Genomic DNA, 16,508 nt, shown 5'->3' on the forward strand with positions numbered 1-16,508 from the left:
TGACTGAATAATTCAGAGGTGATCTGAGATAGCTGAAACTTTTGAAGTTTTGAAACTTGTTGGTAGAACCATTATTTTATTATCTTTTGATGGCAATATCTTTTGAGAAAGAAGCTGCTGATTTCAAAGTTCCTAAATAGAGAGCCATGTAGATTGACATGTGAAATTGAAATTTTTATATACATGAGCGTGACTATACTTTTTCCTGCTGCTAATTAGAAGCAAAATATACATGCATGTATAAGTGTATATACATATGCATATACATGTGTATGCTCACAGGTGTGAAATTTGGTAAATATTCATACATACAATGTGTGTATATATATATATATGGGTTAAGTCGAGATATGTATGTCTTTATTTGTATAAGTATATAGTTTTAAATGAAATTTTTAAAGTACATTATGAGCTTTGCATCTTCAAATTTGAAGATGTTTCATAAACATATATAAAATTTAAAAATGCAAAGATACAGGTGGCAAAATTTCTGTGTTGTGATTGGCAATGAATACCTAACAAGTCTGAGAACTGCTCTTTTTAGAAGTTGCTCTTTACTACATTTCTAAGCTGTAGGTCATTCCAGTCATATTGACAAAGCAGGCTTCAGAGGAGCTTAACTGGGGTCATGATCTAGTTAGTGATACCAAATTCATGCCACTTCTGAAAAAAATAGTAAATGAAGAGTTCTGGCACCTTCCAGCCTCAGGAGGCCTTATCACTGGCATGGTAAGGCTGAGCTTACTCTTCAGCTTCTGTAGATTGTATGATATTTTAACATGGGCTAACACATTATTTTACATGCTAATTATAGTGTGTCCTTTCAAGTGATGGAATCACAAACTACATTTCACAAAGGGATTGTGGATGGCAGCTACTTCCAACTTATATCACTTCTAAATCTGATTCTAGATATAGATTACTTGATATTGCAGTTACATTTTATTTCTGCCTTGTTAAGGTATTCACTGGGATCCTCTAGCAATCACATTGTGTTATCTGCAAAAAGCTGTAAATTTTTTATATTTCCTGTGAAGTGATACAAGCTAATATAAGACATATAAGACCTGCATAGCATGAGAAAGATGCTTTGCCTCTTTTTTTTTTTTTTCAGAAATTATATCCTTATGTAACAGAAGAACTGACAATGTTTTAAGTACATTATGTCTGATTTTTTCTTTTGTTTTTCTTTTGTGGTGCATAACATAGAAGATCCAGTTAAGGAAATGATCATAACACAGTTCTAAGAGTGGTCAAAATTAATGCTGTGGAAACATGATTGTTGTACAGCAGGATATGTTTTTGCTGCTCTGGAAACCTGTAGGGCAGCCATGCATTTCTGTGCATCAACAGTTGGATCACTGTATGAAGGCAATACTACAACACCATGACACATTATGATCATGATCCTGTACCTTGACAAGTCAGTGAGAAGTTTGGCATGGATTTTGATGGACACAGGATCAGCAGTGTCACTACACTAAGAATAGGTGCAACTTCACTGCTGCAAGTAGCCTGACATCAAGACTGCTTGCTGGAGTTAAGCTGCACTCACACATAAGATTTTGTTGAGTGAAATTTTAAGGTTTGTCCCTGTAAAAGGGCAAACTCCTACTACAACAAGGGGCATTTTTTCCCTAGACTCTGGTTTGATTCAGTATTGCAAATGTATTATTTTTCCACTGGTGAATTCCCTTCTAGAAGAAGAATTTTAATGAGATGGAGTAACAGTTGCCCTGTTTTATTATCACAATAAGGTTTTTATCATCCAAACATTTTTCTGTACTTCAGATCAGCTTACTACTCTCAGTCATATGACCATGGTTTGGTCTTCACCCACAGCTGGTTTCACTTGGGTGAAATCTGACCCCCTTGAAGGTCCATGGATGTTTTGGAGATTCTGTTTGAGTATCAAAAGCTCACAGGACATCTGGAAGACATTTTGATGACATTGGATCCAAAGAGCTTTTTTTTTCACTCAAGAAAGATTCCTTTTTGGATTTCTATGGGAGAAGTATTCAGGGCTTGAGTTTGATAAGCCAGCCATAGGCTGAGAATGAATAGATTTAAGTACAGCAATGAAGGCGGGGATTAGGCTTCAGAAGTAACTATGATGATAAAGGCAGTGAGGTTTTGGAGCAATTTCTGTGGGAAGCTGTCAGTCTTGACAATAGTGGAGGTCTTTAAGAATGATCTGAGGAAAACATGTCGGGAATGACACAGGATGGCCAATCTTGTCTTGACCATGGGATGGACAAGGGGACCTTCAAATTCCCCTGAATACCATTGTTTATGATCACCTGGATGAATGGATACATCACTCATATGTCAATGTACTATTCTTGTTACCTGCCAAGACCCACATCTGAATTTTCATAAAAAGGAAAAACATTCTTTAAAATGCTAAAGACTTTTCCTCACAGTCAGCTTTTTCAGTTTATCTGGAATCCGGTCATTTGGATATCAACAAGCTGGGCTGCTGCTGTCCTTCAGCAGTTAAAGCCTAAAGTCTCTGCTGCAACATGCCAATTTACTTGCAAGGTTGGTGGTGCTACTTTTTCCATGTACTGAATTTTTTTAAAAGCATGCTCAGGTCAGTTGTCTCTGCCTTTGCATTAAATTTGTCCTGAGCCATTGCTACTGAAACAATATTTTATAATGATATTCTTATCATCTAAATGTATTTTACTATTAACACATGTTGCATGATTTTGATACTAAGTAACTACCCTGCCATCTCTAGCATTGTGATACTCATAAACTGAATGATGAATAAACTGTGCATGCAGGTTAATGGTCTAATCTCACTGCCTGTGTATGGACAACAGGAAAAATAACATTTACTTCAGTACTAGTGTTATCTATTGTATCAGCATTATAAAGCCATATTATCCTCTGGTCGGAAACTACAGAAAATGAAAAGGAAAAAAATGTCTATTTTTAGCTCAGTTTTACTTTTTGTAATTGGACAGTGTCTTTTCATAATTAAACATTCTAGCCTTTACTACTTTATCTGCTTTTAAAATGATATTCAAATCTGATATGAAATCTGACATATGATGGAGATCTTCTATGAAACAGAAGATCTGTCTTTTAAAAATGCCTGCAAAACTCTCTCACTAGTAGTTAAGGAAAGTATGGCTGGATCTAATCTTACTTTGTAGACCTATTTAAACAATAATATATAATACACCTACCATGCACTGACAGTGAGTCAGTAAAATACTGCATGAATAAGCATGACAATTTTAAAAAGAGAATATCATTATAAAATATTTATTAAATGTCTTTGTGTAATGAACCTTGTACATGGAGGCTTTGTCCATTGTGGGAAGCTAAAAAAACAATAATCAACATTTCATTTACGTATGCATGATGCTGCAAATTAGCATATATAAACTATTTCTTTCTGTACTGTTCAGTTACTTCTGTCATCAGCTCCTACAAGTTTTATTTGCAGTCATTTGTTCAGTTCACTGGTGCCCTCTTTGCCGTTCTCTATAAATTCTGTAAAATAAATGTCCTTAAATATATTTTGATGTTGTCTTTTCATAATTAACCATTGTGTTGTTTGGAACCATACTGGCATTTTATGTTAAAATGCCACTATTAGTATGGGTACACCTGCTGCAAAGGGAACATGAAAACAATAGTTTACACCTTTGAAATTGTACAGAAATCTGGTGTAAACAGGTAGAATTTTATTTTTGAGAACTTCGCATCAGCTTGAATATTTTGGCAAATTGCAACCACTACTAATGCCATTTATTACTCCCTTAGTTCCTAAATCCTTTGTTGCTATATGCAAAGTATGTCACTTTAGTGCCTTCTAGGAACAAAGGGGTGGAGTTCTCCATATTTTGGAATATAATGATACATCAGTGTATCATTATTGCTGATATACATTTTGCATGTATATTCCTATCTAGACCCTGACAGAAATTGTTTTACTGAACATTAAATGCCCACTTTTTTCCTGTATTCTTTAAATAGTTTATTTTCTCTGCCAAGTTTCTAGATTCAGTGAAATTGATAAGAAATATTAAATGCAGAGACTATATTAAAAAAGCTGATCAATTCTTTGATGTCTAATTAAGAAGAGTACTGTGTTCTCCACATCCTAAATGATCTCATGATATTGTAAGCAGGTTGTGATTTGGCATGCTTATATGGATTGCACCCAGCATGTAAAAAAAATTTCCTTTAATTGTTATGTGAAATGTTTGCATATGTGGTGATTATCTGTGAACTCATTGTACATGTATCCAAATGTGTTTTCTATTGTGCTTGATTTTGCTGGCCATTCTTGAATGTCTTGGCAACTCAAGAAACATATGTTCTGTGCTGTCCTCTGTAATGCATATACTCTTTAATGTTTTGTCATATTTTGTCAGCTTTTATTTTACTCTTTTTCCAACAATATATCTTTATATTTGTTGGAAACAAATTTATGCAAAGACAATTTTAGTAAGCTTTGCTCAACATTGTTTTATTTATTCATTTGCCAAAACTTGTTCAAGATTTTAAATATCTACCTGGTATAAATCTTTTGCAGTTAACCCACCATCAGACTTGAATTTTACAATTATAGATGAACATAATGTTCAAATGTCATGGAAAAGACCACCAGATGAAATAGTGGGTTACAGAATAACTGTGGTTCCAACAAATGGTGAGTTCTGTCAATTTTTTTAATCTGATTAAGTGTTCTGAAGTGTTGAGTTTATTTTTGCCTATATCTAACTTAGGCTCTATGAGAGTAGCCATTAAAATCTTTTGTAAGTTAGTGATCAAGCCTGGGTAGCAGCAAGGGCATACAGGAAAAACAGTTTTTCTTCCAAGTTAGAGCTATTCTTGCCTTAGTGTTTACCATTTTGGGACTGCAGGTAACAAGTTTTGGAAGCTTTTGTTTTGTAGAGAGCAAAAAGGAGGTAGAATCATCACTCTGCTCCTCTTCTATGCTTTTACATTAAAGTTCAAGAATTGTATTGTGCTGTGTAAGACAGCCATTATTCTATTTCACTTTAAGAAATAATCAGTGTAAAAATGATATTGAATGAGAACAGGACATGATTTATTAGATGATAGTATATTTTGTATGTGCATATGAAGTTTCAAATTTTCTGGAATTTATTAAACACTTTAGCATTTTTTTCACTATTAAAAAAATCACATTAGCCTAAAATTTCATGTTTCCATATTTATACTTCATGAAAACAGAAAGTATATAATTCTAAAATTATTATTGGGTTTGAGATAAATTATTGCCTGTTGCATTTTGTTTTACAACCAGGTTATCAATATTATTGTATTTTAAGGCTGCATTGAGTGTTTTATATATTTATTGCAGATGGACCTACTAAAGAATTTACTCTTTCACCTAGCACTACCCAAACTGTCATATCAGATCTTATAGCTGATGTAGAGTATATTGTATCAATAGCTTCATATGACGACAGAGAGGAGAGTCTGCCTGTTTTTGGCCAGCTGACAAGTAAGTAGCTGCAGTACAATTAGAAAGCCAATTAAGATAACCAATTAAGAGTGGTTGTTCACAAAACTTGGCTTTGATCCAGTTCTCCAACAAAATTGCCACATACCTAAACCGTCATTCGATGGAGCTGTCTGAACAGACTTTTTCTATTAGTCCTAGTGGAACCAGAGAAAATTTGCAAGAGATCAAAGGATACTAACATGGATAGAGCGTCTGCCAACCTCTACAGAATTCTTGGCAGGAGGCCACTATGTTTTTTGAGCTATACCTCTTTCCAGTAAATTGCATCTGCTGAATTCAAGGGGAAGACAATCACTGACCTCAGTAACAAATGAAATGAACTGGCATCCTGTGTGAGAAAGCAAACTATCTTCATCAAATAATGATAAAATGTGACACAATAGACCTAAATTCATACTAAAATATGGAATTTAAGCTTTAATAATTTATATTAATAATTTAAAAAGCATAAAATAAATTTAATTAAATAAAAATGCACAGCAGACTATTTTCTATGACACATTTTGTATCATGTCTCAGGCTTCACAAACAACCATGGAAAAAATTATCAATTCCCCTAGGTGATAGAGAAGGGTAATACTGGTATTTCTTCCAGGCATGTTGCAGTTCATTTTCAGGAAATGACTCTACAAGATGTACAAATACCAAAGATTCTTAGATACTTACATTTTCTGTATTTTGTGTCATGCTGAATACTATGTTGTCAACTCTGTAAGTTTAGGTGGTATTTTCAGAACCTGCATTTATGTTTTTGTGTTCTGAGGCTTCTTAGATGCATTTCTCTAATTCCTTATGTGCTTTCTTTGATGTTTAAAAATTTAACCCTGTTTCGCCCATTCATTTTGTCTATGTTGTGCTTTGTGTAGTTCAGACAGGTGGCCCAGGGATACCAGAGGAAAAGAAGGTTGAAGCTCAATTACAAAGTAAGGTGCTTTGCTTTTCAACTTATCTGACATTTATCTGAAGTCTAGCTCACAAAGTTAAACTGTGCTTCTGTGCTACCTACCAAGAAGTTAACTTGTAAAGTTGTGTAGAGTTAAGAAAACTTGTGAAGGGACTTGTGATAGAAAGATAAGCTACATTGAAAGATTAAGGTGCAAAGCTGGTACTGAAACTAGGGTTTTCATGCAACTAACCTGAGTATGTCTATGAATGTCTTGGTCCTATCAACAAAAGCTGTTGGGCTGTGGATAAAAGGCTTTGCAGAAGAACCTATGCAGCTATAATGGGGAAATAAAGATGCGAGGTGCAAATGGTAATAATAAAAAAAATTCTGTAGCATCAAATCATTGCAAAAAGTTTTATATGGGTGTTTTCATCTGTTGTGGCATAACAGATCTTGTGGATTAGCATGAAAGATGTCTCAAAGCAGTTCCCTTTTGATAATGGCTGTTAGAAAACTCATATGGGTGCTCACTTATGTGAGTAATGTTTCCCCACGTGAAGTATCCCAGATAAGATCAGTCTTTTAAATATGTGTTTGCTTTGGCTTTTACCTACTAAGTTTCCCTTAGACATTTCTCACTGATTTGTAAGAATGCAATTGCTAATTTGCTAATAGAGTTGGTTTTCCTTTTTTCCCTGTTGTGTTCCAGGATGCTCCATAAGTGCAATGACAGATTTAGTTTTCCTGGTAGATGGTTCATGGAGTGTAGGAAGAAATAACTTCGGATATATTCTGGACTTCATGGTTGCCCTTGTATCAGCTTTTGATATTGGGGAAGAAAAGACGAGAGTTGGAGTTGTTCAGTACAGTTCAGATACAAGAACAGAGTTCAATTTAAATCAGTATTTCAGAAGAAGTGATCTTATTGATGCAATTAAAAGGATACCTTACAAAGGTGGCAACACAATGACAGGTACAGATTTCCCACATACATGTTTATTTAGCATTTCATTTCATAGTTCAAATTTGCTTTAAATCCTAGTTCATGCAAGTCTAAAAAGACACAACTTGTGATGTTGGTTTTAGGTGAGGCTATTGATTACCTGGTTCAAACAACCTTCACTGAGTCTGCTGGAGCAAGAAAAGGGTTTCCCAAAGTAGCCATTGTCATTACTGATGGAAAAGCTCAAGATGATGTAGAAATTCCTGCAAGAGAGCTTCGCAACATAGGAGTTGAAGTTTTTTCCTTGGGTACGTTCAGTTTTTCTAATGATTGAGAGATTAACTTTCATAAAAAGTTGATTTATAAGTTTTGCAGACAGTGTGGTTGAAGAATTTCATTATACTCCTCTTTTCATGTCTATGCCTTGAAATGGGTCATTTGTGCCCTCCAGAGTAGAACACATCAGTTGTGTCAATTTGATGGTAATTATGTAGCTCCTACCTGGAGGTTAATATGACTGACTAGCATAGTTTCAACTTTGGCCTCATTCTTCACTTACACCACATTTTTTCCCTGGTTGAAAATTAAGTCTGCCACCTCATTTCATTAGTCATTATTTTGTAGTTTGATTACTGATCATGTCAGAAGGCAGAACTAATTTAAACTCAGGTTTACCCCAAGATATTTTAATACTTCACAAGTATGTTGAAGGTGTCTGTATTTTATGGCTACTTAACCATAGCCCTGTCTATTACAACTTCTAGGTATCAAAGCAGCAGATGCAAAGGAGCTCAAGCTAATTGCATCTCAGCCGTCACTGAAGCATGTGTTCAATGTGGCTAATTTTGATGGAATTGTGGATATACAGAATGAAATTATCTTGCAAGTGTGCTCGGGTGTTGATGAACAACTAGGTGAACTGGTTAGTGGGGAAGAAGGTGAGACACTTTAAAAAATGTATTTGTAGCTTCAGTTTATCCCAATGTCTATTGAAGAGGCTATCCCTACTTCCTTTGCTTTATTTCTAGAGTTTCATCTGTTGCTTTGCTTAGCAAGTGTGGAAAACTGGTTTCAGTTTTGTGTGTTTAAATGCAGGATAACAGAACATGTGATGTAGCAGATTTGGAATAACTCCATTATTCCATAGTTTCAAAGGCAACACAGTGATGTGCAGTTTGGACATTTTTCCACTTCTGTGGAAAAATGTATTAAAGGGAAAAAAATTGCTTGGTGAAGGGTCAAAATATGTAATGGATTGAGAACCATTGAGAACCAAAGCATGAAAACTGGAGAAAACTGAGAAAACAAAGACATGAAGCTGTATCATTGCAGCTTTCTCTCCCTGTAAGGTTTTAATAACTAGTTATTCTTTGACAAAAATGGCAGTAGAGATGACTCTGCTGTTGTAATATTCTGCTCAAGTCTGCATTTGTTCACATTTTCTACCGTGTTCCTGTAAGTGGTTCCTTCACTTTTGACTGAAGCAGTTTTAGAGCTGGGCAGCACTTCTCCTGGAACTTATGCTATACTTGGAGGACCACAAATGCATTGCTCATATTTTTGCCCTCTCACTGATGTCTCATTTGAACTGTCCTGTAATTAATTTCTGCCTATTTATGCTAAAAAACCTCCAAAAGTGATTTTTAGTAAAGATCAAGCAAAGATAACTAAACTTATTCCAGAAATAAAAACTGTTAAGAAAATATATTTATAATTGTACCTAATATTTGGATTTGCTTTTGATTTCTTCCAGTGGTGGAGCCTCCTTCAAATCTGGTAGCAACTCAGATCTCCTCAAAGTCTGTTAGAATCACTTGGGATCCATCCACAAGCCAAATAACTGGCTATCGTCTGCAGTTCATTCCAATGATAGCTGGGGGAAAACAGCATGTACTGAGTGTGGGTCCTCAGACAACTGCTCTGAATGTTAAAGATCTCTCTCCAGACACAGAGTATCAAATTAATGTTTATGCAATGAAAGGACTGACCCCCAGTGAGCCAATAACGATAATGGAAAAAACACAGCAAGTAAAAGTTCAAGTGGGTGAGTTTGGAGCCACCTAATTTTCAAATTGTATCTCTTCATTGATGAAATCTCTGATGCTTGTTCTAATATTATGCCTTTATTATTTTTGAGACACAGCTTTGCTTAGCATCATTTACTTTGTTATAAGCAGTTGTGTGTGATATATGAACTACAGATGCGATAGTAATGCTATGTGGCTATTGAAAATCCGCTTACAGTGGTTGCTCTTTTCCTTTGCAGAATGCTCACGTGGTGTGGATGTAAAAGCTGATGTTGTGTTTTTAGTGGATGGTTCCTACAGCATTGGTATCGCCAATTTTGTCAAAGTAAGAGCCTTTTTGGAAGTGTTGGTTAAAAGCTTTGAGATATCACCTCGAAAAGTACAGATAAGTCTTGTCCAGTACAGCAGAGATCCCCATATGGAGTTTTCTTTGAACAGATACAACAGAGTGGAAGACATAATTCAGGCTATTAACACCTTCCCCTACAGAGGTGGATCTACCAACACAGGCAAAGCAATGACATACGTGAGGGAGAAAGTATTTGTTACCAGTAAAGGATCAAGACCAAATGTGCCGAGAGTAATGATTCTTATCACTGATGGAAAATCATCAGATGCTTTTAAAGAACCGGCAATTAAGCTGAGGGATGCAGATGTAGAAATATTTGCAGTTGGTGTGAAGGATGCAGTGCGTACGGAGTTGGAAGCTATCGCGTCGCCTCCTGCGGACACCCATGTTTACACAGTGGAAGATTTTGATGCTTTTCAAAGAATATCATTTGAACTTACACAGTCTGTCTGCCTACGAATTGAGCAGGAGCTGGCTGCTATAAGGAGAAAATGTAAGCAACTACTATTACTTACTTAGAGGAATGTAGAAAATGCAGTGAAAGGAGAATCTGAACCAATGTTTTGTGCTTATAGTTACCTAAAGAATTTATTTTGATGAAATTTTCCATATACAAATGATAATTTTAATAACTGGGGATTTGCTTCTCATTTGCAAATATATTAAAAGCTACAGGTGAAATTAATGGATAAATGGAAATGAAAAAAAAAAATTTCTCCACCCCTGCTAGGTATCTAAAAAGCTAATAAAATGTGTGTCTATTGGAATGACCTTAGTGCATAGGCTCTGCTTTTGCACTCAATGTCTTGAGTAAAACACTTACCAGAGCATTCTTTTTTTAGCTCTACAAAATGAGGTGGCAAGTCTAAGCTTGTCTTTTAGATGTTCAAAGGCAATGAAGTAAGGCCAATGACTCTAGAGGGCAATTTGATTAAGTTTTTGGGTAAAATTAATGGCCCTCTGAAATGGGCTCAGACAAGACAACTTGATACAACAGATGCTAGGTGATAGTGATTGCAATCTAACTGTAAAGACTGAAGTGAAGTGCACATGAAAGTCTTCACATGCATCCAAATTAGGCCAGCATGGATAATGTTTAACATTCAAAAGTTTTCTAAATGGCCAACTTTGGTCAGATAAAGTTACTTGTGATTAGTTGCACCCACAGTGCCCCTATCTATGCTTAGTAGGACACTAACATTGAAAAGTCCCCATTGTTGAAAGCCCAATTCTCTTTAAAATTAAACCTTTTCTTTCAGGATAGCTTTGAGGAACAAACTAGCAAAGCAGCCTTTGTTTTAGACGGCTTGAACAGTTTTAAGATCCCCGCTGACAGGCTGACTAGGCCAAGGAAAACAAGCCCAGGATGTCAGATTTGTGTTTGTTCCTTGTGTCAAATTCCTTGTTCTCCCTTTGACTTCATTCCTGAAAAAATACTGGTTTTTATTTTGTCTTATTTTTAATCTAGACCTGAAAAAAACCCCAGAAATTTTTTGTTTCCATTCAGAACATAATGTTATTGCTGTTCATTGGACATATGAAATAGGGAACCCAACTTGATAATCAGATTCTAAATTAAGTTTTCATAAATATATATATTTTTTAGATGGACTGTTTTCATTTGATCTAGAAATCACTGAGTTGGTGCTTCTACTTACTGTGAATGATTTTAGGCAGCCTAGATATGATCTTCTTGAAATTTTATAGATATAAGCAAGTGTAGAAAACAAATCCTGTGCACATGCAACAAAATACCTGTTCAATTAGAATAAATCAAATTATTGAGGAATATTATTATTTATTTTAGAAATTTTGTGTTTAATATATTCTGCCAAATATGCCTCATATGCACATTTTTATTTCCATACAGCTTACGTACCTGCAAAGAACATGGTCTTTTCTGACATAACATCAGAGAGTTTCAAAGTGAGCTGGTCTCCAGCTGGACCTGAGGTTTTGTCCTATCTCATTAAATATAAAGTAGCAGTCGGTGGAGATGAATTCATTGTTTCAGTGCCAGCTTCAAGTACCAGCTCAGTTCTCACCAACTTACTACCTGAAACTACTTACGCAGTCAGTGTGATTTCTGAATATGAAGATGGTGATGGCCCTCCCTTGGATGGAGAGGAAACCACCTTAGAAGGTAGGATTCCCATTATTCTCAGACACAAGGCATTCACATGTTCAAATAAGAATTTGCTTACCTGTAGAATGGGGAAATGAGGAACAGCCGAGTAAGGCTGAGAAGCTGTACTGCCGTGCAGGATGAGAATAAACATTATTGTATCTCAGTGCATTCAGTAAATTAAAAATTCTAATAATATGCAAGCATTAAGTTGCTAAGATTGCACTTTAATTTTTCTGAGGTTGGATGTGTTCCTCTGCTGTGTTCCTTTGCAGTGGCCTGCTTTCAAATGAAGTTGTGTGCTCTCAATATTAAATTCTGTGGCATGAATAATTGTCAATATAGACTCAAGTTGGACAAGATGAACATTGTAGATCCTTTCCAATGGAACTATGCAGTTCTATTCTACCCTATTTAATAATTATGAGACTGATGCAGGAATGCATGTTGACTTCAATACATTCAAAGATAAATGTGTGCCTATGCAAGTTGCTATGTCTACATCTAATATAACACAAATAGAAATCTTTTTTACATACACTAGGCTTAAAAGGTTAACTGTTTTTTTAATCAGAAGTTTTGGTTAACTGTTTTTTTTATCAGAAATTCATTGGTCTGATCCAATAACTGATTCAAAACTTCCACTGATGTCAGTATGTGTTTAATATGATCAGCGGCTGTAAATTTAAGCATGGTAGCTTTACTTTTCCTTTAGATAGAGTTGACATGATGCATTTCTCCTGATTGAAAAGAGCAGAAGAGCAGCATGACAGTAGATGTGATTTTCTATTCCAATAGTTGAACACTCAGTCTACTCTAAATCATGATTTTAAAAATATTGATCTACTCTTTCATTATTCCATGCTGTCATTTGTGACCTTTGGTGACATAAATGGTTCCAAGGGAGCAAAAGAAACAGCTTGAAGATTTGTTAATTGCTCCTTCCTCTTAAGAGTGATAGAAATAAACACTTATAAAATTGCTTAGTTTGGATATTAAGTTTGGAAGATACAGGTTTCACTGTCAGCGTGCACATTTCCATGACTGTACCAGTCAGAATATTTTGGCCACACATAATTTTCCCTTAGGAAAACAGACAACTCTTGGCTGATAGAACATGTAGCTTATGTGCATAAGGAACGGGAAAAGGAAAAGATTTAATAAAAATAATCTGCCTTCCCATTTGTAACTGATACTACCTTAAATAATTATTAACATTGCGATCTGATAATGTCCCAGCATGTCTCGGAAGACAGAGTTCTTCTACAGCCACGTAAACATCAGCAGTTCTCCATTCAGATCTAGCTAACAGTTTGAGCCAGATGGCTTTCTTGGCAATTAACTTTGGTTTCAGGCTTTTAAAGGATTTGAGGTTGAGTATTGTGTTTCTGATTAATAGAAAACAAGTTTCTTTTTTTAAACTTGGTTTATTAATTACTCCGCTCTTAACTTTGAAGAACAATATTTATGGAATATAGATAGCAAACAACAAAAAAACAGAACGTTTTTTCCCTAAGTGACAATGTTATGTGCTGCTAGGCAGCATGCAGTACAGTGGATCTTTATTTCTGTTGGAAGAGTCAAGTCTTTTTTGCTGTGCCCACTGAGCTCATCTGAACTGCTGCATCTCTTGTCAAGGAGCAGGCCAGGTTAAAGGATTGACCACAGGTTTTTTCCTTTACTTTCTAAGATAACAAGCTGTTTCTTCGAATTAGAGACTAAATTAAGAAACTTTTTTTAAACATTAGATGCAACTCGCATTTCAATGAATATTTTTTTTTAAATATTCAAAGAAATAGAATTAGTTTGGTGGTTTTTTTTTTTCTCTTTGTTCCTTGTTTGTTCTTGCAAACAGGATAGCTGAGTGTGTAGTCAGGTATATCTGACAACTGCCAGTGGAAGGGGTGCAGAAGCAAAGGGTCACAGCAAGGAAACTTATACCAGTTGTTGTGTTAAGAAGTTTCCTCACTATGCCCAAATGTCCCTTACACAGTTCAGTTCTACTGTTACCACTAAATACAGTCAGACTATCTTAAGTTTCAGAAGCAGTTGTATAAACTGGGATGAATGTACTTTTGGAGACAACTTTGTTCAACTGCTGAATGTAACTATGATCCTAAATTTTCAGAAATCACTAAAGGTGTGTGTACCCTTAAGCAATGGGAGGGCAATATAAGCAGTTTTGGTAAGCTGGATGAACTAACAGAATGGTTGACGTGGTTTTGCTTCAGATTCTTCTTCATTAAAGGCAAATATTTACAACTTACATGTGTATATTTTTTGCAGTTAAAGGTGCTCCTCGAAACTTAAGGATTACAGATGAAACTACTGATAGCTTTGTAGTTGGCTGGACTCCAGCTCCAGGAAATGTCTTACGGTACAGGCTTGTTTATAGACCACTTACTGGAGGAGAAAGGAAACAAGTGACTGTATCAGCAAATGATAGGTCAACTACTCTGCAGAATTTGATCCAAGATACAAGATATGAAGTGTCTGTTGTTCCTGAGTATCAGTCTGGGCCTGGGAATTCATTGAATGGATATGCAAAAACTGATGAAGGTACATGATCAATGCTGTGAACATAGTAAGCATGAGAAAAACTCACTGCATGTTGACATATTCATACTGAAAGGAGAATAAACCATATAGTTCATATGTATTATCCTAGATGAACAGAGAGTTATAACATTGCTCAAGCCTAGCTGAGAGATAACATAAGACAATAGAATTTATCAAAATTGCAATATTTCATTTTAAAATATAGTATCTTGTACCTGACATGGCAAGGTAACTCGGGTGAAGAATCTACTTGTATGTTTAATTAATTGTCCCCATGATTCTTCATATTGTTAATGATATAAATTATATACCTTATATAAATTCAGACTCTGTTTGCACTTTGTGCTGAATGTTTAGCAAGAAATTAATGGAATATTTAATTTTCTCAAGTTATCACTGTAGATTTAATGTATGTGAAAATGCATGATCCTTTAACATGTATCATGCCTTATTAAAACAAAATCTAGAGAATACCAGAAGTATGACTGTCCTGATCATTGTTGAAGTTTCACTGATCCATGAAAGTCATCATCAAAAAGACCTGTTTAGGAAACCAAAACGTGTTAATTTCATATTTCGTTTGTCATCTTTGACTTGATTCTGAAGACAGTGACTTCAACGTGGATCTTTGTTGAATCTGAGCATATCTAGACATGCTAGTATGTATAAGTGCTCCAGGATTGAACCTGCTTTAACAGGGAAAAAAAAATGGACCTTATTGTGCATTTTTGCCTAAGGAGGGTGGGGATGGGAATGTACAGTCCTGATTACAGTAAAGGCACACTGTAGCAGTGTTGGTTCAGCCTATTAGAGAATTATTTTTTAGCATAAAATCCTATGTTGTGTTAACCTAAAGATGAACCAAGAAATTAAGCTTGCTTCAACCTTTTTTCAACATCTTTTAACATGTGCAGTCCGAGGAAATCCAAGGAATTTGAGAGTTTCTGATGCTACAACATCAACAATGAAGCTGTCTTGGGATGCTGCTCCTGGCAAAGTGCAGCAGTACTTTATAACATACACTCCAGTCACAGGAGGTGAAACTAAGGAAGTGACTGTGAAAGGTGACACTACCTCTAAAGTGCTGAAAGGCTTGGACCAAGCCACTAGGTATGCACTTACTGTGTCTGCCTTGTATGCCTCTGGAGCAGGAGATGCCCTTTCTGGAGAGGGAGAAACACTTGAAGGTAATTATTTATTGTTTCTATTATTATTTATTCATTATCAGACCAATGTTTATGGTGTCTTAAAGTGTCTTCCCAAGTTTAATGTTGAAGTAAATATCTAAATGAAAAATAGACATAGACATTCTCTTACTTTACATGGACTTTCCAAATCTTCTGTCTCTAGAGAAAAAAAGTGGGTTAAATCACTAGTTGTGGAGGGGACTCTGTCTCTTGAAAACGCTATTGGCAGAAGCACCAGCCACAACTGACTTTACTTCCACACCAGCCTCCATTAAATATTTTGTCTTATAACAATTATCTTCCAAGGTGTTTTAGTGGCATATTCTTCTTAATGTAACAGGATTAATTAATGGGGTTAAAGTATCTCATCCATTTGAAAATTTCCAGCATTTCTACAGTACTGAGTTTGAAAGATGTTCAGGGGCTACTTTTGCATCAGAGAAACAACATGTAGTTTTAGGCATACAGAGTCAAATCCTGCTTTTAACAAAGAACCTGAAGCTAAACATAAACAGAATGCTGGCAAAATCATAAATCAGACCCAAAGGCTTTCTTATAAGGAGGAAAGGCTGTTCTTTCTCTGACATTGAGCAGATAATTTCCCAGACTAATTCTCTGTGAGCATTCTCAATGTGATCTGTAGATTGTCAGAGGATAGGGAAAGCTTCCTTGTAGGCCTTGAAAGGAAGTGTGACTCTGCTCTGTGCTGGCCAGGGATACGCTGCTGAAATCTGGCACTGCAGCTGTGTAGGCACTACACTTGAAAACATTTTATGGATGAATTATGTGGAATTAAGGCTTGTCTCTTGATGCTAGTCAAGTTACTTGATTCTCAGTTTCTCTACCAGTTCAACTTTTTGTTCATGACATAGGTTACAAAAAATCCAGAAAAATACTTTAAATAGGAAAATGTAAAA

At 35.6% G+C, this 16,508-nt stretch overlaps 1 protein-coding gene across 1 annotated transcript in view; it reads left to right on the plus strand.

The window, feature by feature from the left end:
• COL12A1 (collagen type XII alpha 1 chain) overlaps positions 1-16,508 on the plus strand; it is a 99,872-nt gene that overhangs the window by 6,802 nt on the left and 76,562 nt on the right. Inside the window, exons 4-14 of the mRNA XM_066547408.1 lie at positions 4,556-4,672; positions 5,351-5,494; positions 6,382-6,438; positions 7,111-7,374; positions 7,488-7,652; positions 8,109-8,282; positions 9,098-9,388; positions 9,611-10,213; positions 11,591-11,863; positions 14,132-14,404; positions 15,319-15,591. Coding sequence (XP_066403505.1) covers positions 4,556-4,672; positions 5,351-5,494; positions 6,382-6,438; positions 7,111-7,374; positions 7,488-7,652; positions 8,109-8,282; positions 9,098-9,388; positions 9,611-10,213; positions 11,591-11,863; positions 14,132-14,404; positions 15,319-15,591 — 2,634 coding nt within the window. The remainder of the gene's footprint in view (positions 1-4,555; positions 4,673-5,350; positions 5,495-6,381; positions 6,439-7,110; positions 7,375-7,487; positions 7,653-8,108; positions 8,283-9,097; positions 9,389-9,610; positions 10,214-11,590; positions 11,864-14,131; positions 14,405-15,318; positions 15,592-16,508) is intronic.

Source organism: Molothrus aeneus, chromosome 3 (assembly GCF_037042795.1).
Source record: "Molothrus aeneus isolate 106 chromosome 3, BPBGC_Maene_1.0, whole genome shotgun sequence".
NCBI lineage: Eukaryota > Metazoa > Chordata > Aves > Passeriformes > Icteridae > Molothrus > Molothrus aeneus.